This window comes from Elephas maximus, chromosome 10 (genome assembly GCF_024166365.1).
Source record: "Elephas maximus indicus isolate mEleMax1 chromosome 10, mEleMax1 primary haplotype, whole genome shotgun sequence".
Lineage (NCBI taxonomy): Eukaryota > Metazoa > Chordata > Mammalia > Proboscidea > Elephantidae > Elephas > Elephas maximus.
Genome location: NC_064828.1, coordinates 67250123 through 67271002, shown reverse-complemented (window position 1 = coordinate 67271002; position 20880 = coordinate 67250123). Strand labels below are relative to the sequence as shown.

General features: G+C 38.3%; 1 protein-coding gene across 2 annotated transcripts in view; it reads left to right on the top strand.

The window, feature by feature from the left end:
• WDHD1 (WD repeat and HMG-box DNA binding protein 1) overlaps positions 1 to 19588 on the top strand; it is a 67673-nt gene extending 48085 nt beyond the window's left edge. For both annotated transcript variants that reach the window (XM_049898332.1, XM_049898331.1), the window contains 8 exons: positions 1341 to 1564; positions 1666 to 1802; positions 2144 to 2200; positions 4318 to 4361; positions 4745 to 4915; positions 5527 to 5657; positions 12362 to 12500; positions 18807 to 19588. In XM_049898332.1, the coding sequence (XP_049754289.1) occupies positions 1341 to 1564; positions 1666 to 1802; positions 2144 to 2200; positions 4318 to 4361; positions 4745 to 4915; positions 5527 to 5657; positions 12362 to 12500; positions 18807 to 19016 (1113 nt within the window). In that variant the 3' untranslated portion in view covers positions 19017 to 19588. The remainder of the gene's footprint in view (positions 1 to 1340; positions 1565 to 1665; positions 1803 to 2143; positions 2201 to 4317; positions 4362 to 4744; positions 4916 to 5526; positions 5658 to 12361; positions 12501 to 18806) is intronic.
• The last annotated feature ends 1292 nt before the right edge of the window (positions 19589 to 20880 follow it).

Below are 20880 nucleotides of genomic sequence, written 5' to 3'. Positions count from 1 at the left end.
AGTTCACCCTAGCCAACGCAAAAACCATACCCAGAGATCACCCTAACCAATGAAAGAACCATGCCCGTAGTTCACCCTAGCTAACGCGAGAGCCATGTCAGTAGTTCATCCTAGCCAACGCAAAAATCATACCCAGAGATCACCCTAACCAATGAGACAACCATGCCCATAGTTCACCCTAGCCAATGCGAGAACCATGCCTGTAGTTCACCGTAGCCAATGGAAGAACCATGCCTGTAGTTCACCCTAGCCAATGCAAGAACCATGCCCATAGTTTGCCCTAGTCAACATGACAGCCATGCCCATAGTTCACCCTAGCTAACGCAAGAACCATTCCCATAACTCACCCTAACCAACGTGAAAACCGAACAATACCCTTGCATTTCTGTATGCACGGTGGTGCACAGTACCACCCTGACTGACAAGCACTGTTTATCGACAAGTGGTACTAGAAAACTTAATGAGGAAATATAGGTGACTATCTAAAGCAGTCATGCCTATTAACGGTAATCCTTCTATCCCATGAATTATGACACCCTTAACAGCCTTTGAAGTATCACTTTTCCTCACTTTGTACTTCATTGGGTTGCCAAAATTCATATCAAAAGGAAAATAGTGTTTTCTAAGAGATCTTAAATGAATACCTACCCTTCGTTTTATATTGTAAGTCACCCCTACCCAGATTCACTCAGTAGTACTTGCATGCCAATTCTGGGGAAAATAATAACTGATTTGTTTACAACTTTTTTTTTTTTAATTTCCTACCCTGTGTCTTTTTGGGGTAGGGAACTGGGGGCTGGAAAACAAATTTGAGAGAGCCATCTTTAAATTTAAGAAAGTCTTGCTTTCCTTGCAGTTAATTGCTTGAAATGATGTGCCGTATTTCACTAAATCTAAGCCACTTTTGGAGTCCCTGGTTGGTGCAATTAACTCGCTCAGCTGCTAATCAAAAGGTTGGAAGTTTGAGTCTACCCAGAGATGCCTTGGAAGAAAATCCTGGTGATCTTCTTCCAAAAAATCAGCTATCATAACCCCTATGGAGCACAGTTCCACTCTGACACATAAGAGGTCATCATGAATCAGAATTGACTCAACTGGTTTTTTGAGCCACAGAGACAGAAGAAAGTGCTGCCAATTAAATGCTGGCCCGCCATCAATTGTAAGATACAGGCCAATTTCAGAGATGTTAAAATATGTAAAAATGTGCATCTTAGAATCGGTGATGTACAGTATCTAGAAAACAGCTTTCTCAGTTTTACCAGTAGTGCCAGTCATTTATTTTCAAAAGTTTTGCTTAACAAGATTTGATTTTTTTTTTTTTCTTTCTATTTTTTGATTAGCTTTCTTGTAAACTGGAGCGGGAATTTCGATGTGTAGAACTTGCTGATCTGATGACTCAGAATGCTGTGAATTTAGCCATTAAATATGCTTCTCGTTCTCGGAAGTTAATATTGGCCCAAAGACTTAGTGAACTAGCTATGGAGAAGGCAGCAGAATTGGCAGCGACCCAGGAGGAAGAGGAGGAAGAGCAAGAAGAGGATTTCAGAAAAAAGTTGAATGCTGGGTAAGAAAAAAAAATTCAGTTTCTCGAGTTTTCCTTTACTACCCTGAGTATTAAATTGGTCTTTGTGTAGCTCTTTATTGAGTAATACTATTGTCTTTTAGTTACTATAATACTCCTTCAGAGTGGAGCCAACCAAGGCTTAGAAATCAAGTTGAAGAAGAAACAGAGGACAGCGGAGAAGCTGATGAAGTAGAAGAAAAACCAGAAATACATAAGCATAGTGAGATACATTTTCAAGGTGATTATGATGAGAGAAACCCTGGTGGTGTAGTGACTAAGTGCTATGGCTGCTAACCAAAGGGTCAGCAGTTCGAATCTGCCAGGCGCTCCTTGGAAACCCTACGGGGCAGTTCTACTCTGTCCTGTAGGGTCACTATGAGCTGAAATCGAGTCGACGGCACTGGGTTTGGTTTTTGGTTTATGATGAGAGTTGCCATGGGTGTGGCTTTCCCCATTTTACTTGGCTGAGGAAAATCAAATACCTGTATTTTTGGAAACACTTTTACACTCTGTTGCATAGAGAAGATGACTTTGTCTTCCCTGTTTACAGTGTACTGTTTTATCTTAATTACTCTGTAGGACAAAACCCATTTTCCAAAAGTGCAAATTCTTCTGATGTGTCAACTATCAAGTCAGGTGAGAAATAATTGTAAGTTTGTAATATCAAGAAAATTTTGCACGTAGTCTTTAAAGTGATACATCTACTCAAATGTGCTTTTTTTTTTTAATCAGATGTTTGTGAAACTGGTCATTTAACAAATGTATTAAGTGCTTCTTGCGTGTCAAGCATTCGGCTAGATGAGGGTCCGGAAGGCAAGCAGACATGCCTGCCATATGCTGTTTCAGCCCAGCAGGGAAGACAAGTATTGAACATAAGATTCCTGAGGGTCACTAAGGAAACATGCAGGATGCTGGAGAAACAGTTAAAAGGAGTTGAAAGTAGCTGCCTTTGGGGCATAGGGCTGGGGGATAGAGAAGGTTAGAGCAATGGGTTGCTGGGTTTTTTTTTTTTTTTTTTTTTTTGCATAAATCTTATAGTACCATTTGCCTTTTTAAACTATGTCTGTATATTACTTTGATAAAAATTAACTTTTAGAAAGTATACAGAGCATGTAACGTGTCTATAATCGGGTCATGACCAGGGGTGAGTAGAGACTCCCAAGGAAAACCTGTTAGAAAAACAAGTGTTTAAAGCAAAGGCGTGAAGGATAAGAGTCAGCTAGGCAAAGGTGGGTGGGAGCAGGGACAAGGGAAAAGCATTTGGGCTTAGGGAACAGCATGTGTAAAGACTATAAAAGAGTATGTATGGAGAGGATCGAAAGCAAAGGGAAAGTGGTGCTAGATGCTTTTGAAGTGATGACAGGAGCCAAATCTTGCAGATCCCAGTAGGCCATATTAAGGATTTTGATCTCTATTGTAAGTTCTCTGAGAATCTGTTGTAGTTTTTAAGTAGGCACGTGGCACAGCATGCTATGCTGAGGAGGACCGGATACAATAAGACAGCTGAGGCAGTCCAAGTGAGATTAAATAGTGAATTGGGTGAGAGTGGTAGTGGTGAGGGTGCAAAGAATGGGAAGAATTGAAGAGGTGTTTCTGAGGAAAATGTAGAGGGTATGGGTGTTCAGGTGTGAAGAATGGCTCAGTTTTTGGCTTGAGTCATTGAGTGAATGAACACTGGTACCACTTACTGAGTCAGGAATAGGTTTTAGTAGGAAGATGTTAAATTACTAATCAAGTGGAATGTCACATGGGTAGTTGGATGTTTGGATCAAGAACTCAGAAAAGGAGTCTGGGCTAAAGATAGAAAATGAAAATCATTGGCCTAAGTATAGCAATTAAAACTAGGCATGGGTGAGTGAGGATAGCCAGAGGATGTAGAGCGAGAAGAAAAATGGGCTTAGGCCTGGGGAGGCCTTAACATTTAAACATCAGGTAGAGAAGGAGAGGAAAACCCTCCATGGAGAAGGAGACCAAGGGCCAGAGAGGAAGGAGATGGGCCAGGAGAATATGGCATTTCAGAAGTCAAGGGAGGAGAGAGTATCAAGAAAAAGGACCAGTCAGCCACATGGAATGCTTTCAAGAGGTCAAATACAATGATGACTGGAAAGTATCCGCCAGATTTGTCCACGTAGAGGTCATTGGGGGTCCTATCAAGAGCCGGTTCTGTAGTGTAGTAGGGCTAGAAGCCATGTTATATTGGATGGAGGAACATATGGACAGTGAGGAAATGGGAACAGCAATGTAGATAGCTCTTCAGAAGTTGACTGTATAGGGGAGGGGAGAGAAAAATGGTAGCTGGAGAGTGTGTAAGTTGGAGAGGGTTTGTCTTTTGTTGCTAAGTGGAGAGACTTGAGGGGCCAATCAAGAGGGAAAAGTCAAAGATGGGAGGGGGAATCACTGATAGCTCAAGTTTCTTGAGAAAGCAGGGGGAGGTAGTTACCAGAGTACAAATAGAGGGATTAAGCTTTGCTAAAATATGGCACCATTCTTCATGGTAACAGCAGGAGGGATAGATCTACACATGCTGGGTTTGTAGGTTTCATAGTGGCAAATTGGGATGGGTTCTATCTAAGAGCTGTTATTTTGTCTTGAAAGTAGGAAGGAGGTCATCTGTAGTTGTTAATAGTTTTAAAGGCGGGAAGTACATTTGTTTTTATATAGTGTATATTAAAACATTCTATCTACTGTTATAGAAGTCAGGGTCGTCTATTTTTTATCAATATTAAGCAAGAGTTTCTTTCTGCTTATGAAAGGTGCAGTTATCTCTAGCAACCAAGGACGAGCAAATCCCTTCAAGGTAAACTCTTTGCAGTGCAATTTTCTGTTATTTTCAAATGACCAGATGACCCTCCCCAGATGTGGAGGCATTAAAAACTAAAGTAGATCATTGTGGAAAAAAGGAGAAAGCAGCACCAGTTCACACTTGGGCTAAGAATTATATGTTCTTCTTATCTTCTAAGTGCCTATGGTTTTGAATGATTCTGTTTTTTCTTGGGGATGTGGTATTTTGGGAATATGCCTATTGGTCTTAATTTGGATTGTACCAAATATAGTAGTGGTATTTTCCAAAGGTAAGACTGTAATGCAAACTTCAAAATTTTAAAGAAACATAAGTATCTCCTGGTTTTTTTTTTTTTTTTCTCATTCAATATAAAATTCTAAGACAAGTTTGCTCTTTAGGTATCAGCCAATTCCAAAGAGCCAGCCATTTCGGTGAATACAGGACGTTCAACTAATATTTTAGATCATATGAATAAATTACCGAAGAAACCCACTGCACTTAATCGCGCTGCAAGTAATGACAAGTCTCCAGTTATAAAGCCTCTAATTCCAAAGCCAAAGTCTAAGCAGGTACTCTTTCAACTACTCACATCTGCAGTAAACAACATGTGACCTGTTTATCTTATTTCAGTTTGTTGGCTGTTTCAGGCATAGGACAGGAGGTGTGAGTTGTTTATAGTTGAATGTGTAGAAGGGCAGTGGTTCTCGGTTCTGGCTTTGCTTCAGAATCATCTGGTCACTTTTTAAAAACATACATACCCAGACCGCAGGGGCTTAGGCATTTATCTTATTTTTTTTAAAAACTTCCCAGATGGTTCTGATGCATATTCTTGTTTAATAATGACTGACTCTAATCTTACCTTATTTGGTATTCTGGTTTTGCCTCCCTTAGTAAGTATTCAGTAAGTATTTCATCCCTGATTTGTCATCAGTAAAATAGATCTATTGTTTATCTTTTCTGTTTCATATAATTTTATTCATTTAGAAAACATGAAATTTGAAGTATAGCTCTTTGGTTGTGTGTGTGTGTGTGCATGTTTGTTTTAACTGAGAACCTCAGGACTTCACACATTAGTATAAGAATTGTAAATAATTTAAATGTTTCTTCACATTTTTCAAACCCGTTTGTAACTTATAAAATCATCTAGGTCTTGCTGCAATACTCATGTTTGTTTTTCCAGACATCTGCAGCATCCTATTTCCAAAAAAGAACTTCCCAAGCTGATAAGACTGATGAAGTCAAAGAAGAAAATCCTAAAAATTTATCATCTGAAACCCCAGCTTTATCCCCTCAAAACACTGAGAACCAGAGGTCAGTAAGTATAGAAATGTAGCATTCTTAATACGCTGTCCTGATAAAACGGATATAGTAGCAGCAATACAAAATTATGCAACTCTGTTATTATAAATAACACATTGGCACTGGTGGCAGATGTTCAGAACACTTGTAACTTTTAAGAATTAGGTATTGAGGAGGCTCGTCCTTATCCCGAGATGATTAAGGGTAGGAAGGAGTACACTGCTGATTTTTTAATTAGTAACTTGTATTAAGAGGCATTATAGCACAGTTGTTAGAAGCACAGATTCCAGAGCCTAACTGCCCGGGTTTGAATACTAGCTCCACTACTTATCAGCTAGGTGACCTTGGACAAGTCCAGCCTCCTTTTGCTCATCTGTAAAATGGGTATAATAACAGGTAGATACATAAACTTACAATTTACACATTAAAATTGTATATACATTTTATTGGTACACTGCATTTTATAATTTTTTAAGTTTCAAATTTTTTTCGTTCATTTATTGTCTTTAAATACATATTTACGTGGGCGGGTGAATCAAAAGATACAAAAAGATATGTGATGAAAAGTAAACTGTTTCTTATTCACCCAGTTCTCCTTTCCAGAAACAATCACCACAATGTTTCTTATATATCCTTCCAGAATGATTCTGTACATACATAAACAATTATACCTGTTTGTCTATTTTTTTAGTTTTACAGAAATGGTAGCATACTATACACATTGTTCTATAGCCATTTTTTTCCCACTTAATAATAGCTTTTGCAGATCATTTCATATTATTATATACAGAACTTTTTAAATCTTTTTACATTGCATAGAATGGATATACCATATTTTATTTACTTCTCTGTTGCTGTCTTAGTCATCTAGTGCTGCTGTAACAGAAATACCACAGGTGGATGGCTTTAACAAAGAAAAATTTATTTCCTCATGGTTGTTGTTGTTAGGTGCCATCGAGTTGGTTCCTACTCATAGCGACCCTATGCACAACAGAATGAATCACTGCCCGGTCCTGAGCCATCCTCACAATCATTCTTATGCTTGAGCTCATTGTTGCAGCCACTGTGTCAATCCACCTCGTTGAGGGTCTTCCTCTTTTCTGCTGATGCTGTACTCTGCCGAGCATGATGTCCTTCTCCAGGAACTGATCCCTCCTGAGAACATGTCCAAAGTATGTAAGACGCAGTCTCGCCATCCTTGTTTCTAAGGAGCATTCTGGTTGTACTTCTTCCAAGACAGATTTGTTCATTCTTTTGGCAATCCATGGTATATTCAATATTCTTCTCCAACACCACAATTCAAAGGCGTCAGTTCTTCTTCGGTCTTCCTTACTCATTGTCCAGCTTTCACATGCCTATGATGCGATTGAAAATACCATGGCTTGGGTCAGGCGCACCTTAGTCTTCAAGGTGACATCTTTGCTCTTCAACACTTTAAAGAGGTCCTTTGCAGCAGATTTACCCAATGCAATGTGTCTTTTGATTTCTTGACTGTTGCTTCCATGGCTGTTGATTGTGGATCCAAGTAAAATGAAATCCTGGACAACTTCAATCTTTTCTCCATTTATGATGATGTTGCTCATTGGTTCAGTTGTGAGGATTTTTGTTTTCTTTATGTTGAGGTGCAAGCCATACTGAAGGCTGTGATCTTTGATCTTCATTAGTAAGTGCTTCAAGCCCTCTTCACTTTCAGCAAGCAAGGTTGTGTCATCTGCATAACGCAGGTTGTTAATGAGTCTTCCTCCAGTCCTGATGCCCCGTTCTTCTTCATGTAGTCTAGCTTCTCCTATTGTTTGCTCAGCATACAAACTGAATAGGTATGGTGAAAGAATACAACCCTGATGCATACCTTCCCTGACTTTAAACCATTCAGTATCCCCTTGTTCTATCCGAACAACTGCCTCTTGATCTATGTAAAGGTTCCTCATGAGCACAATTAAGTGTTGTGGAATTCCCATTCTTCACAGTGTTATCCATAATTTGTTATGATCCACACAGTTGAATGCCTTTGGATAGTCCATAAAACACAGGTAAACATCCTTCTGGTATTCTCTGCTTTCAGCCAGGATCCATCTGACATCAGCAATGATATCCCTGGTTCCACATCCTCTTCTGAATCTAGCCTGAATTTCTGGCAGTTCCCTGTGGATACACTGCTGCAGCCGTTTTTGAATGATCTTCAACATTTTGCTTGCGTGTGATATTAATGATATTGTTCTATAATTTCCACATTCGGCTGGATCACCTTTCTTGGGAACAGGCATAAATATGGATCCCTTCAGTCAGTTGGCCAGGAAGCTGTCTTCCATATTTCTTGGCATAGACGAGTGAGCACCTCCAGCACTGCATCTTGTTTGTTGAAATATCTCAATTGATATTCCATCAATTTCTGGAGCCTCATTTTTCACCAATACCTTCAGAGCAGCTTGGACTTCTTCCTTCAGTACCATCGGTTCCTGATCATATGTCACCTCTTGAAATGGTTGAACATCGACTAATTCTTTTTGGTATAATGACTGTGTATTCCTTCCATCTTCTTTTGATGCTTCCTGGGTCGTTTAATATTTTCCCCATAGAATCCTTCACTATTGCAACTCGAGGCTTGAATTTTTTCTTCAGTTCTTTCAGCTTGAGAAACTCCGAGCTTGTTCTTCCCTTTTGGCATGACTCAAAATGAGAAGAAGCAGCTGCAAGCAGCCATTAATAATCGGAACCTGGAATGTACGAAGTATGAATCTAGGAAAATTGGAAATCGTCTGGTATTGGCCATTTTGAATCGGACAATCATATAGTCTACTATCTGGGAATGACATCTTGAAGAGGAATGGTGCTGCATTCATCATCAAAAACACTTCTCAAGATGTATCCTGAAGTACAACACTGTCAGGGATAGGATAATATCCATACGCCTACAAGGAAGACCAGTTAATACGACTGTTATTCAAATTTATGCACCAACCACTAAGGCCAAAGATGAAGAAATAGAAGATTTTTATCAGCTGCTGCAGTCTGAAATTGGTCGAACATACAACCAAGATGCATTGATAATTACTGGCAACTGGAACGTGAAAGCTGGCAATGAAGAAGGATCAGTAGTTGGAAAATACAGCCTTGGTGATAGAAACAATGCTGGAGATTGAATGATAGAATTTTGCAAGACCAATGACTTCTTCATTGCAAACACCTTCTTTCACCGATATAAACGGCGACTATACACACAGACCTTGCCAGATGGAACACAGAAATCAAATTGACTACATCTGTGGAAAGAGACAGTGGAAAAGCTCAATATCAGTCAGAACAAGGCCAGGGGCCAACTGTGGAACAGACCATCAATTGCTCATATGCAAGTTCAAGCTGAAACTGAAGAAAATCAGAGCAAGTCCACGAGAGCCAAAATATGACCTTGAGTATATCCCACCTGAATTTAGAGACCATCTGAAGAATAGATTTGACACATTGAACACTAGTGACTGAAGATCAGATGAGTTGTGGAATGACATCAAGGACATCATACATGAAGAAAGCAAGAGGTCATTGAAAAGACAGGAAAGAAAGAGAAAACCAAGATGGATGTCAGGGCAGACTCTGAAACTTGCTCACAAACATCGAGCAGCTAAAGCAAAAGGAAGAATTGATGAAGTAAAAGAACTGAACAGAAGATTTCAAAGGGCTTTTTGAGAAGACAAAGTAGAGTATTATAATGACATGTGCAAAGAGCTGGAGATGGAAGACTAAAAGGGAAGAACACGCTCGGCGTTTCCTTATGGTAAAGTGGGCTAAAAGTCCAAATTTAGGTCATCAGCTCCTGGGGAAGGCATTCTCTCTCTGTCAACCTTCTCACCGATGTTCCCCTGGACTAGGATCTTCTTTGTATAGGGACCCTGGCCTCAAAGACATGCTGTGCTCCCGGCACTGCTTTCTTGGTAGTATGCGGTCCCCCGTCTCTGCTTGCTTCTCTCTTTTATATCTGAAGAGATTGCCTCAAGACACAATCCAATCTTGTAGATTGAGTCCTGCCTCACTAGCACAACTGCCGCCCATCCTCCGTCATTAACATCATAGAGGCAGGATTTACAACATACAGGAAAATCACACAATACCAGGAATCATGGCCCAGCCCAATTGATACACACATTTTTGGGGGGACATAATTCAATCCATGACAGTGAGTAAAAGATGGTTGCTGATCTTTTGCTAGTACAAACAGTACTTTAATGAATAACTTTATATGAGTATTATTTCTCACATATGTAAATAATAGTTACAAGATAGATTCCTGTATGTTTCAAGTTAGTGTACACTTGTAATTCCAAAAGATACTGACAGATCGTTCTGCATTCATGTTGTATTGATACAACCCTAGCAATATGAAAGCTTGTGTTTATGCATATCTTTGCTATGTTTATCTTAAATGTATTCATTAAATTGGAAAAGTCACCATTTCATTTTTAGCATTGAATAGTATCTTATTTTACCAGTAACTTTATGTTAACCAGATTAATTTGTGGGAATAGCTGTGATTTTTATTTTTCCTATTTTGTTCTGAATTATATTTAGATTCTAAGCAATGAAAATTTTAAGATTGATTAATTCAACTTTTTATACTCTGAATTGACTATACAGAAACTTTGTTTTTGAAATCTTGTTAAGGAATTACATTACTTAACTGAAATTTTTTTTTCTAAGTTTTACTGTGCTTTAAGTGAACGTTTACAAATCAAGTCAGTCTCTCATACAAAAATTTATATACACCTTGCTATGTATTCCTAGTTGTGCTCCCTGTAATGAGACAGCACACTCCTTCTCTCCGCTCTCTATTTTTGTGTCCATTCGGCCAGCCTCTGACCCCCTCTGTCTTCTCTGCTTCCGCCCAGACAGGAGCTCCCCACATAGACTCAGGTGTCTACTTGATCCAAGAAGCTCCTCACCAGTATCATTTTCTATCCCATAGTCCAGTCTGATCCCTGTCTGAAGAGTTGGCTTTGGGAATGGTTCCTGTCTTGGAATAACAGAAGGTCTGGGGACCATGACCTCTGGGGTCCTTCTAGTCTCAGCCAGACCATTAAGTCTGGTCTTTTTACGAGAATTTGAGGTCTGCATCCACTGCTCTCCTACCCACTCAAGGGTTCTCTGCTGTGTTCCCTGTCAGGGCAGCAGTCATCAGTTATAGCCAGGCACCATCTAGTTCTTCTGGTCTCAGGCTGATGTAGCCTCTGGTATATGTGGCCCTTTCTGCCTCTAGGGCAGAATGTTTCCTTAATAGATTTTATTATGCCAATTGACCTAGATGTCTCCTGAAACCATGGTCCCCAAACCCCCGCCCCTGTTATGCTAGCCTTCGAAGTGTTCTAACTGAAAATTTTGACACAAATGTTGATATGCTAAATCAGAAGAGAAATGTCTGATTTTCTTTTTCTTCCTAAAAATGGAGCTATTTAGAGACATTCAGAAGGATTGCATGCTGTTAGCTAGACTTGGGACATTGCCCCAAGATTGATTAAAATGTGTATTAATTTCTGGAAACTCAAGAACCTTTTGTTTAGGATTGCTTTTTATTTGTTTTGTTCTATTATTTTTCTAGAAGTAAGGTTACATTAAGAAATTACTTGAAATTTATGTATTTTTAGAAATTGGACAAGTGCTATAGCCATAAAATCAATGTGTTAATAACTGATTTTTCTAAAAATTAAAGTTTATTGTAGAATATTTGAAAAATACTTAAAATTATAAAGACAAATATCACTTAGTTATTCTCAGAAGTAATATTTTCTTTCTAATCCTTTTCAATGAATTTAAGATTTCATACTCAATGGGGTTTATATTAAAGATATAATTTTATACCCTGTTTTTTTTGTTTCCATTAAAAATTTTATCATAAACATTTTCCCATGGCATTTATGCCACTTACTTTTTGTGTGGATGTAGGCTGTTAAGGATCAGTTCAGCTACAGCGTATGGAGGCCGTATAGTGGGGGGTAATTGTGGGGACTCTGGAATCAACTGCCTGGCTGCTGAATCCCAGGTCTGACTCTGACTGTGTGATCTTGAGTAAGTTAGGTTATCTCTCTGAGCCTCGGCTTTCTCATCTGTGGAATAGAGATACTAATTGTGCCTACCTTGTAGGGTTGTTGCCCATTAAATGAGGATGCACATAGAGAGTTTAGAGCAATGGCTGGCAGATGGTAAGTGCACAGTAAATGCTGAGTATTTGCATAAGGACTTCACTTGCAACTTAAAGACAATCTGTGTCAGAAGTGAAGTTGAACAAAATTTACAAATGTGCTATGTCCATGCTTTACATAATAATGATACAGGGAAAAACCCAGCTCTCAGGTTATCTGTGAGAGGTGAGTGATGGGGAAGTGGTTCAAAAGAAGCTGTGAAGTTTCATATAGCTGGTTTGGGAGGCAGAGAAGGAGCCAACCAAGTGACCTTGCAGACTTCGGGCCTGTCAACATTCACAGAAGAGTTGAAAGTACAGAGTGTGGTTCTTACACTTGGAAAATACTTGTATGGGTAATCCTTTTGAATTTATCTTACAAAGGATTTTTCAGTCCATTGATCCTGCAGTCTCCAGGCAATTTTAAGTAACGTGAATATTAGCAAGTGTAATTTTGTCTCCTATAGGTATGCAAAGATTAATGGTTAATTACTAACTTGAAACATCATAAGAGTCTTAAGTATAAATTTTTCCCATATGATTACTATTTTAGGCCAAAAACTGGATTCCAGATGTGGCTGGAAGAAAATAGAAGTAATATTTTGTCTGACAATCCTGACTTTTCAGATGAAGCAGACATAATAAAAGAAGGAATGCTTCGATTTAGAGCATTGTCTGCTGAAGAAAGGAAGGTAAGGGTAATTGTGCTGAGATCTTAGTGAATTCTCGGGTTTTTAAAATTCTAATTGGAAATTGAATACATCAGTAAACTCTTGGTGGAGAGGAAATTAAATCATTGAAATGCCAGCTTTGAGTGTGTAGATATGTAGTGATTATTATTTAACGCGGATGGTTAATTTTTTGGCAATTATAAAATGTCTATGTTTATGTAAGTCCCTGTATCTTATAAATTAGGGGAATACCCCCAAAACCTGCATTAGTTATAAGTCAAAAGCTTATAAGATTAATAAGTAAATGAAATTAATTTACATTTTTAGACTACTACTTCACAGTCCTTGCAAGCAAAAAATTTTTAAATGCTGTCTACTTACACATTGAATGTTAAATGAGAATGTTCCTTTTGGGAAAAAAGCAGGTGTTCTATTCCAGCCTTCCACGTGGAAATTAGAACAATGACATACCTATTGCTCCTCATGTGAATTTAAGGAAGGCTACGCGAAGCCTTATATTGTAAGGGGAAGGAACCTGTGTTGTCCTAAATCCTCAGGTTTCCCTTCCCCAGGGAAGACAGTGTACTGCATGGACACCTAGTGACATAGCTACTTGCTTTGATAAACTGGGTTTTATGAATCAAGTTATTTCATAGTGAGGAGGCAAAAACTGGGCTAACCACCTCTGGCCCCATTTAGAACTTCATTACAACTTTGTGTTTTTCTTTCTTCGTAAGTGTGTATAAAGGGATCAGAATACTAAAGAATTAGATAAAATGGTATCTGAATGAATAAGACCTTACTGCTTCAAAAGAGGAAGAAACTAGGTATCTTAGTTATCTAGTGCTGCTGTAACAGAAATACCACAAGTGGGTGGCTTTAACAAATGGAAAATTATTTTCTCATAGTTTAGGAGGCCAGAAGACTGAATTCAGGGTGCCAGCTCTAGGGGAAGGCTTTCTCTGTTGGCTCTGGTGGTAGGTCCTTATCTCTTCTGAGCTTCTTTTCCTGGGCAATCTTAATGTGGCTTGGCATCAATCTTTCCCCACCTCTGCCTCTCTCCCTTGTTTGTATAATCTCTTTTATATCTCAGGAGGAACCTGGACACAGACCAAGAGGCAGTTGTTAGAGCAAAACAAGGGGATACTGTGTGATTTAAAATCAGGAAAGCTGCATGTCATGGTTGTATCCTTTTACTGAGCAAATAATCTGAGAAGCTGGACTATATGAAGACAAACGTGTTATCAGGATTGGAGGAAGAGTCATTAACAACTTACAATATGCAGATGACACAACCTTGCTTGCTGAAAGCAAAGAGGACTTGAAACACCTACTGATGAAGATCAAAGACTACAGCCTTCAGTATGGATTACACCTCAACATAAAGAAAACCAGAATCCTAACAACTGGACCAATAAGCAACATCATGATAAATGGAGAAAAGATTGAAGTTGTCAAGGACTTCATTTTACTTGGATTCACAATCAATACCCATGGAAGCAGCAGTCAAGAAATCAAATGATGCATTGCGTTGGGCAAAGATGTCACTTAGAGGAATAAGCTGTGCCTGAATCAAGCCGTGGTATTTTCAGTCACCTCATATGCACACAAAAGCCAGACAGTGAATAAGGAAGACCGAAGAAGAGCGGATACCTTAGAATTATGGTGTTGGCAAAGAAAATTGAATATCCCATGGACTGCCAGAAGAATGAACAAGTAAGGAGCCAGAGTGAAAGAAGTACAGCCAGAGTGCTCCTGAAAAGCGAGGATGGCAAGACTTTGTCTCACAAACTTTGGACATGTTATCAGGAGGGACCAGTCCCTAGAGAAGGACATCATGCTTGGTAAAGTTAGAGGGTCAGTGAAAGAGAGGGAGACCACAATGAGATGGATTGACACAGTGGCTGCAACAATGGGCTTAAGCATAGCAAAGCTTTTGATGGCACAGGACCAGACAGTGTTTTGTTCTGTTGTACATAGGTTTGTTTTTTCATATTTCGTTCTCCAAATGGTTTAGCCGCAAAGGTTCTGGGAAACGCATTCAAAGTAGGTAAAACTTACCATATTAGCAGTCAAAATGAGTTTTTTACTTTTATTCCTCCATTAAAAGGATATTTAACAGAGAAAAGATCTTTTTAATTCAAGTCTTTAAAGCTAAAAAAAAGAATAAGAAATGTAAAGTGGCTCTCTCTGCTTTGATATAAATGTGGCTTAGAAAGTAACTATTAATAAAACTCCAATCAATATTTCCTTTTTCTTTGTGATAACTGCTTACTGATAGCTGTTGAGTCTATTCCAACTCATAGCACCCTATAGACAGAGTAGAACTGCCCTATAGGGTTTCCAAGGCTGTAATCTTTACGCAAGCAGACTGCCACATCTTTCTCCCGGGGGTTTGAACTGCTGACCTGTCAGTTAGCAGCTGAGTGCTTAACCACTGCGCCAACAAGGCTCCTTACCATGACTAAGTCAATAAAATATTTGGACTGTATAGTGTTTTTAAAGAAGAGAGTACAAGTCATTTTATACAAAAAGAAAAAGAACGCTCAGGCAATTAGCATTACTTTAAATGTTCTAACTGCTTTTGTTAATGTACATTATTTGTATGTAATTGGGTTCATTCTTTGTGAATGTGCCTGTTCTGTCTTTTCCATTTTGCATGATTAGTAAACTAGTGGTTTTTGTGTATAGGTGCAGGAGAGAATTGCCATGAGATTTTTTCAAACTCAGAGTATTCACGCTGCCACCTCACACTATGCGCTAAAAACCACTGATTTATATGAAATCATAAAAAGGATGAGGAAGAAAGAAAATGGGATTGTCTGTTTGAAAAGATTGGAACACCTAACAACAATATCTCAAAAGAGATTGACTCAAAATACACTCTAAACTAATCCTGCCTCATTCACATAATAAAGACAACCCATTCCCAAATGGGATTATAACCACAGGCATAGAGGCTAAAATTTACAGCACATTTTGGGGGGACATAATTCAGTCCATAACACTAGGCAGAAGTTGTGATTGTGTTTTTGAATACTAAAATTGTAACTGATGTTTTCAGATAAACCCTAAATATTTATTTAGAACTAATCTGTTAATGGGAGCCCTGGTGGTGCAGTGGTTAAGAGTTTGGCTGGTAGACAAAAAGTTGAAGGTTCAAATCCACCAGCTGCTCCTTGGAAATCCGATGGGGCAGTTCTACTCTGTTCTACAGGGTCGCTACGAGTCAGAATTGACTTGACGGCAAAGGGTTTACTTTGTTGTTGTTGTTCAGTCTGTTAATGTGGGGAATTTTACAGCTCAAAGGACTCCTTTTCTTCAAATAAATATCAAGGGAAATAAAGTAGGAGGAGAAACTATTATAAATTAAAGGAAGTTTGAGGGGCAGACGAAATTAATGGACCTTGTTTGGCTTTTCTGAGTGAATAAAAGCCAATCCCAAAAGAATATGTACTGAATGATTCATTTATATAATATTCCTGAAATGCCAAAATGATAGGGATGGAGAATAGATTAGTGGGTGCCAGGGGTTGGGGCTTGGGTGAGGGGTGGTTATAAAAGAACAACATGAGGGATCTTTGTGGTGGTGGACTGTTTTGTATCTTGACTGTGATAGTAAATACAGAATCCTGCAATACAGCTAAGTATACACCCATACAGAAATGAGTAGAAATAAAATTGGGGAATTCTGAATAAGATCCATGGATTGCACTGATATCACTGTCCTGGTTGTGATACTGTGCTGTGATTTTACAAGCTGTTACTGCTGGGGGAAACTGGCTAAAGTGTATGTGGAATGTCTCTGTACTGTTTCTTACTACTACGTGTGAGCCTACAATTACCTCAAAACTAAAAATTTCATTAAAAAAAAAATAAAAATACCTGCATAGGAAGACTCAACATTGTGAAAATGTCAGTTCTACCCAAAGCGATCTACAGATTCAATGCAATCCTGATCCAAATACCAAAGACATTTTTTAATGAGATAGAGAAACAAATCACCAACTTCATTTGGAAAGGGAAGAGGCCCCAGATAAGTAAAGCATTCCTGAAGAAGAACTAAGTGCGAGTTACTACCTGGTTTTAGAACCTGTCATACCGCCATGGTAGTCAAAACAGCCTGGTACCGGTACAACAACAGATACATAGACCAATGGAACAGAATTGAGAATCCAGATGTAAATTCATCCACCTATGAGCAACTGATATTTGACAAAGACCCAAATACTAAATGAGGAAAAGACAGTCTCTTTAACAAATGGTGCTGGCATAACTGGATATCCATCTGCAAAAAAATGAAACAAGACCCATGCCTCACACCATGTACAAAAACTAACTGAAAATGAATCAAAGACCTAAATATAAAATCTAAAATGATAAAGATCATGGAAGAAAAAGTAGGGACAACACTAGGAGCCCTAATACATGGCATAAACAGAATACAAAATGTTACTAACAATGTACAAACACTAGAAGAGAAACTAGATAATTGGGAGCTCCTAAAAATCAAACACTTAAATGCTTATCAAAAGACTTCACCAAAAGGGTAAAAAGACAGCCTATAGGCTGGGAAAAATATTTTGGCTATGACATATCTGATCAGGATCTAATCTCTAAAATCTACATGATACTGCAAGACCTCAACAACAAAAAGATAAATAACCCATTTAAAAAATGGGCAAAGATATGAGTAGACACCAAAGAAGACATTTAGGCAGCTAACAGATACATGAAGAAATGCTCATGATCATTAGCCATTAAACCAAAAAACCCAGTGCCGTTGAGTCGATTCCGACTCCTAGCAACCCTATAGGACAGAGTAGAACTGCCCCATAGACTTTCCAAGGAGCGCCTGGCGTAGTCAAACTGCCAACCTTTTGGTTAGCAGCCGTAACACTTAACCACTATGCCACCAGGGTTTCCCATTAGCCATTAGAGAAATGCAAATCAAAACTACAATGAGATACCATCTCACCCCAACAAGGCTAGCATTAATCCAAAAAACACAAAATAAAAAATGTCAGGTTGTGGAGAGATTGGAACACTTATACACTGCTAATAAAAAAAAAAATATTTTTTTTTTTTTTTTTTTTTTGTAAAATGGTACAACCACTTTGGAAATCGATTTGGCGCTTCCTTAAAAAGCTAGAGATGGAACTACCATACGATCTAGCAATCCCACTCCTTGGAACATATCCTAGAGAAATAAGAGTGGTCACACAAGTAGATATATGCACACTTGTGTTCATTGAAGCACTGTTTACAACAGCAAAAAGATGAAAACAACCCAGGTGCCCATCAGCGGATGAATGGATAAACAAATTATGATATATTCACACAAGGGAATACTACACAACGATAGAGAACAATGATGAATCCACGAAACATCTCATGACATGGATGAATCTGGAAGGCATTACGCTGAGTGAAATTAGTCACAAAATGACAAATATTGTATGAGACCACTATTATAAGAACTCAAGAAGAGGTTTAAACACAGAAGAAGACATTCTTTGATGGTTATGAGGGTGGGGAGACCAGCCTGAGACCAGAAGAACTAGATGGTGCCTGGCTACCCCCATGACCCCCCTGATGGGGAACACAACATAGGGTCCTTGACGAGCAGGAGAAAAGTTTGGTGCAGAACTCAAATTCATGTAAAAAGACCAGACTTAATGGTCTGACTGAGACTCGAGGAACCCCAGAAGACATAGCTGCTGGACTCTCTGTCAGCCCAGAACTAAAACCATTCCTGAAGCCAACTCTTCAGACAAAGATTAGGCTGGAGTATAAAACATAAAATAATATTTGTGCAGAGCGTGCTTCTTAGTTCAGGTAGATACACGAGACTAAGTGGGCAGCTCTTGTCCGGAGGTGGGATGAGAAGGCAGAAAGGGATAGAAACTGGTTGAATGGACATAGGAAACGCGGGACGGGAAGGGGGAGTGTACTGTTACATTATAGAGATTGCAACTAGGGTCACATAACAATATGTGTATGAATTTCGAGAAATTGACCTGTAAACATTTACTTAAAGCACAATTAAAAAAAAAAAGTGCAATTATGGTATTTTGTACTTAATATGGCTAAACAAGCAGAGTTTAGATTGAAATATTTTAGAGATAGAATGTAAAATTTTTAAAGTGCTCTACAATTAATAAAAGACTTGTTAACAATGATGACCTTTAATGATTAGTTTAACAATTCAAGCGCTAATTATGCTGCTTTTTATACAGGAACCTTACCTGAATAAGAAATCATTTCCTTTCTACTTCTGTTATTGCCTAAAAATCCTCTCTTTTTACGCCCAATATTTTCATAAAGGCGTGGACTGACAAGGCCAAAGGAGGAGCTGCAAGTGATGGAGCTGAAGCAAAAAAGCGAAAACGCCCAGTCGATGAAAATAATCAAACAGAAAGAACAGAAAGCCAGAAAGAAAAAGCCAAGGAGAATCAGAATTTGCCTAAAAAGCGAAAACCTTTAGATCTTTCTACAAATCAGAAGCTGTCTGCTTTTGCTTTTAAGCAGGAATAAAGGAAAAAGGTAACCTTAGGAAAGTAAGGGGTTTTTTACTCATCTTTGATGAATCTGAAATTTTTTTTTTTTTTTCAGGAAACTCATTATATATATTTTAAGAGACTTTAAAGATAATTGTCTTTATAAGATAATGTAGTAATTATATTTGAGTAGGTGACAGGGTAAAATCTATCCTTTGCAGATTACTCTGTCCCTAAGTGGGCGGCTATTTGGAAACATTGTGATTGTGGTCACTGACTGAAGGTCACTGGCATGTCCCCATTGAAGCCAGTTTGATTTTGATTTTGTTTCTTAACTTTCAAATCATCAAAACCAAGGTCTTAAAACCTCTATGCATTGAAGTACCTTCTAGGTACTGGAAAGTACCCCAGTAGTCTTCTTCCTAAGTGTGTTACTATGGACTGTTCTCTGTCTGTACTAAACCCATCGGACCATATTTCTATTATGGGTCCTAAGCATGTAGATAATTTTGTAGGTGAGACTCTTTCTTTTGTATGTTTTGGAAATTGCATCAAATATGGTTTCCAGTTATCTGTTTGTATAGCCTGATTTTTAAAAAAAACAAATAAAACTTTAACATTTACCTACTTGGCTTGTTATGGTCTTAACATTGTTATTTCCATACCTGACATGTTTCTAGAAAGTAAATTTTATAATTACTGCCATAATTTTCCCCACTAACCCTGCCCTCATCCTGCTCTGCAGTACGCACACAGAAGAGTAGAGAAGGAATGGCGATACGCTTTGACAGTTATCGCAGCCCAGGGCATGATGTGCTCCTGGTAGGATTCTCTGGTTATCAGCATCAGCAGTCCTTGTCTCAGCACGTCTTTGAAGACTCGATAAGAGAATAGTTAAAGAGTTAAGGAAAGTGTTTAACTCTTTTTTTAATTTTGAACAAACAAGGTTTAATTAATTATTTCGTACGTTTGCAGTTATTATTCCAAGCAGAGACTGATAAAAATGCAGTCTTTTAAGGGCAAAGTACTAGGAAGAAAATAAAATTAAGTCAGATGGCTTAAAATTGAGGACATTTTATAGGCTGAAAAGAACAAAATATGTTGGAAATTTAGATGTATAGAAGACAAAGGACAGTCATCCTGAGATGATTAAGGGTAGAAAGGAGTACATTTCTGAGATTTTAATTAGTAACTAATACTGAGAGGTCTTGTAGTACAGTGCTTAGGAGCACAGATTCCAAAGCCAGATTTTCCAGGTTTGTATATCAGCTCTACTACTTAACCGGTTGGAGCCCTGGTGATGCAGTGGTTTAAGACCTCAGCTGCTAACTAAAAGGTTGGCAGTTCAAATCTACCAACTGTTCCATGGAAACTCTGTGGGGTGGTTCTACTCTGTCCTATAGGGTTGCTATGAGTCAGAATCGACTCAGTGGCAACGGGTTTGGTTTGGTTTGATTTACCTACCAGTTGATTGAGTTTGAACAAATTTCAGCCTTCATCCACTCATCTATAAAATGGGCATAATAATAGTACTTACTTCATAGGGTCGTTATGAGAATTAAATGAGATAAAAGAACCTGGCACATAATAACGTTTTATATATGTGTTAGCTATTATTGTTATTGTTTTATGCTACGGGCGGTTTCATCTTGCTTTGTCATTTGGGCTTGGTTCTGAATACGGTATAAATTAATTTTGATTTCAGGATCCTGAAATAAAGGTTTATACTTTGGAAAGCATGCTCATATACGTGTATTTTGTTTTTATTTTTTCAATTTGTAGTACATAGTGTATAATACTTAAAATTCTTGAGTGTTATATTTCATATTCATAGGAACCTGATAATGCCAAAGATTTGCAAAAAGCTTTTTTTAACCACCTACTTTATTTGATTGAAGGAA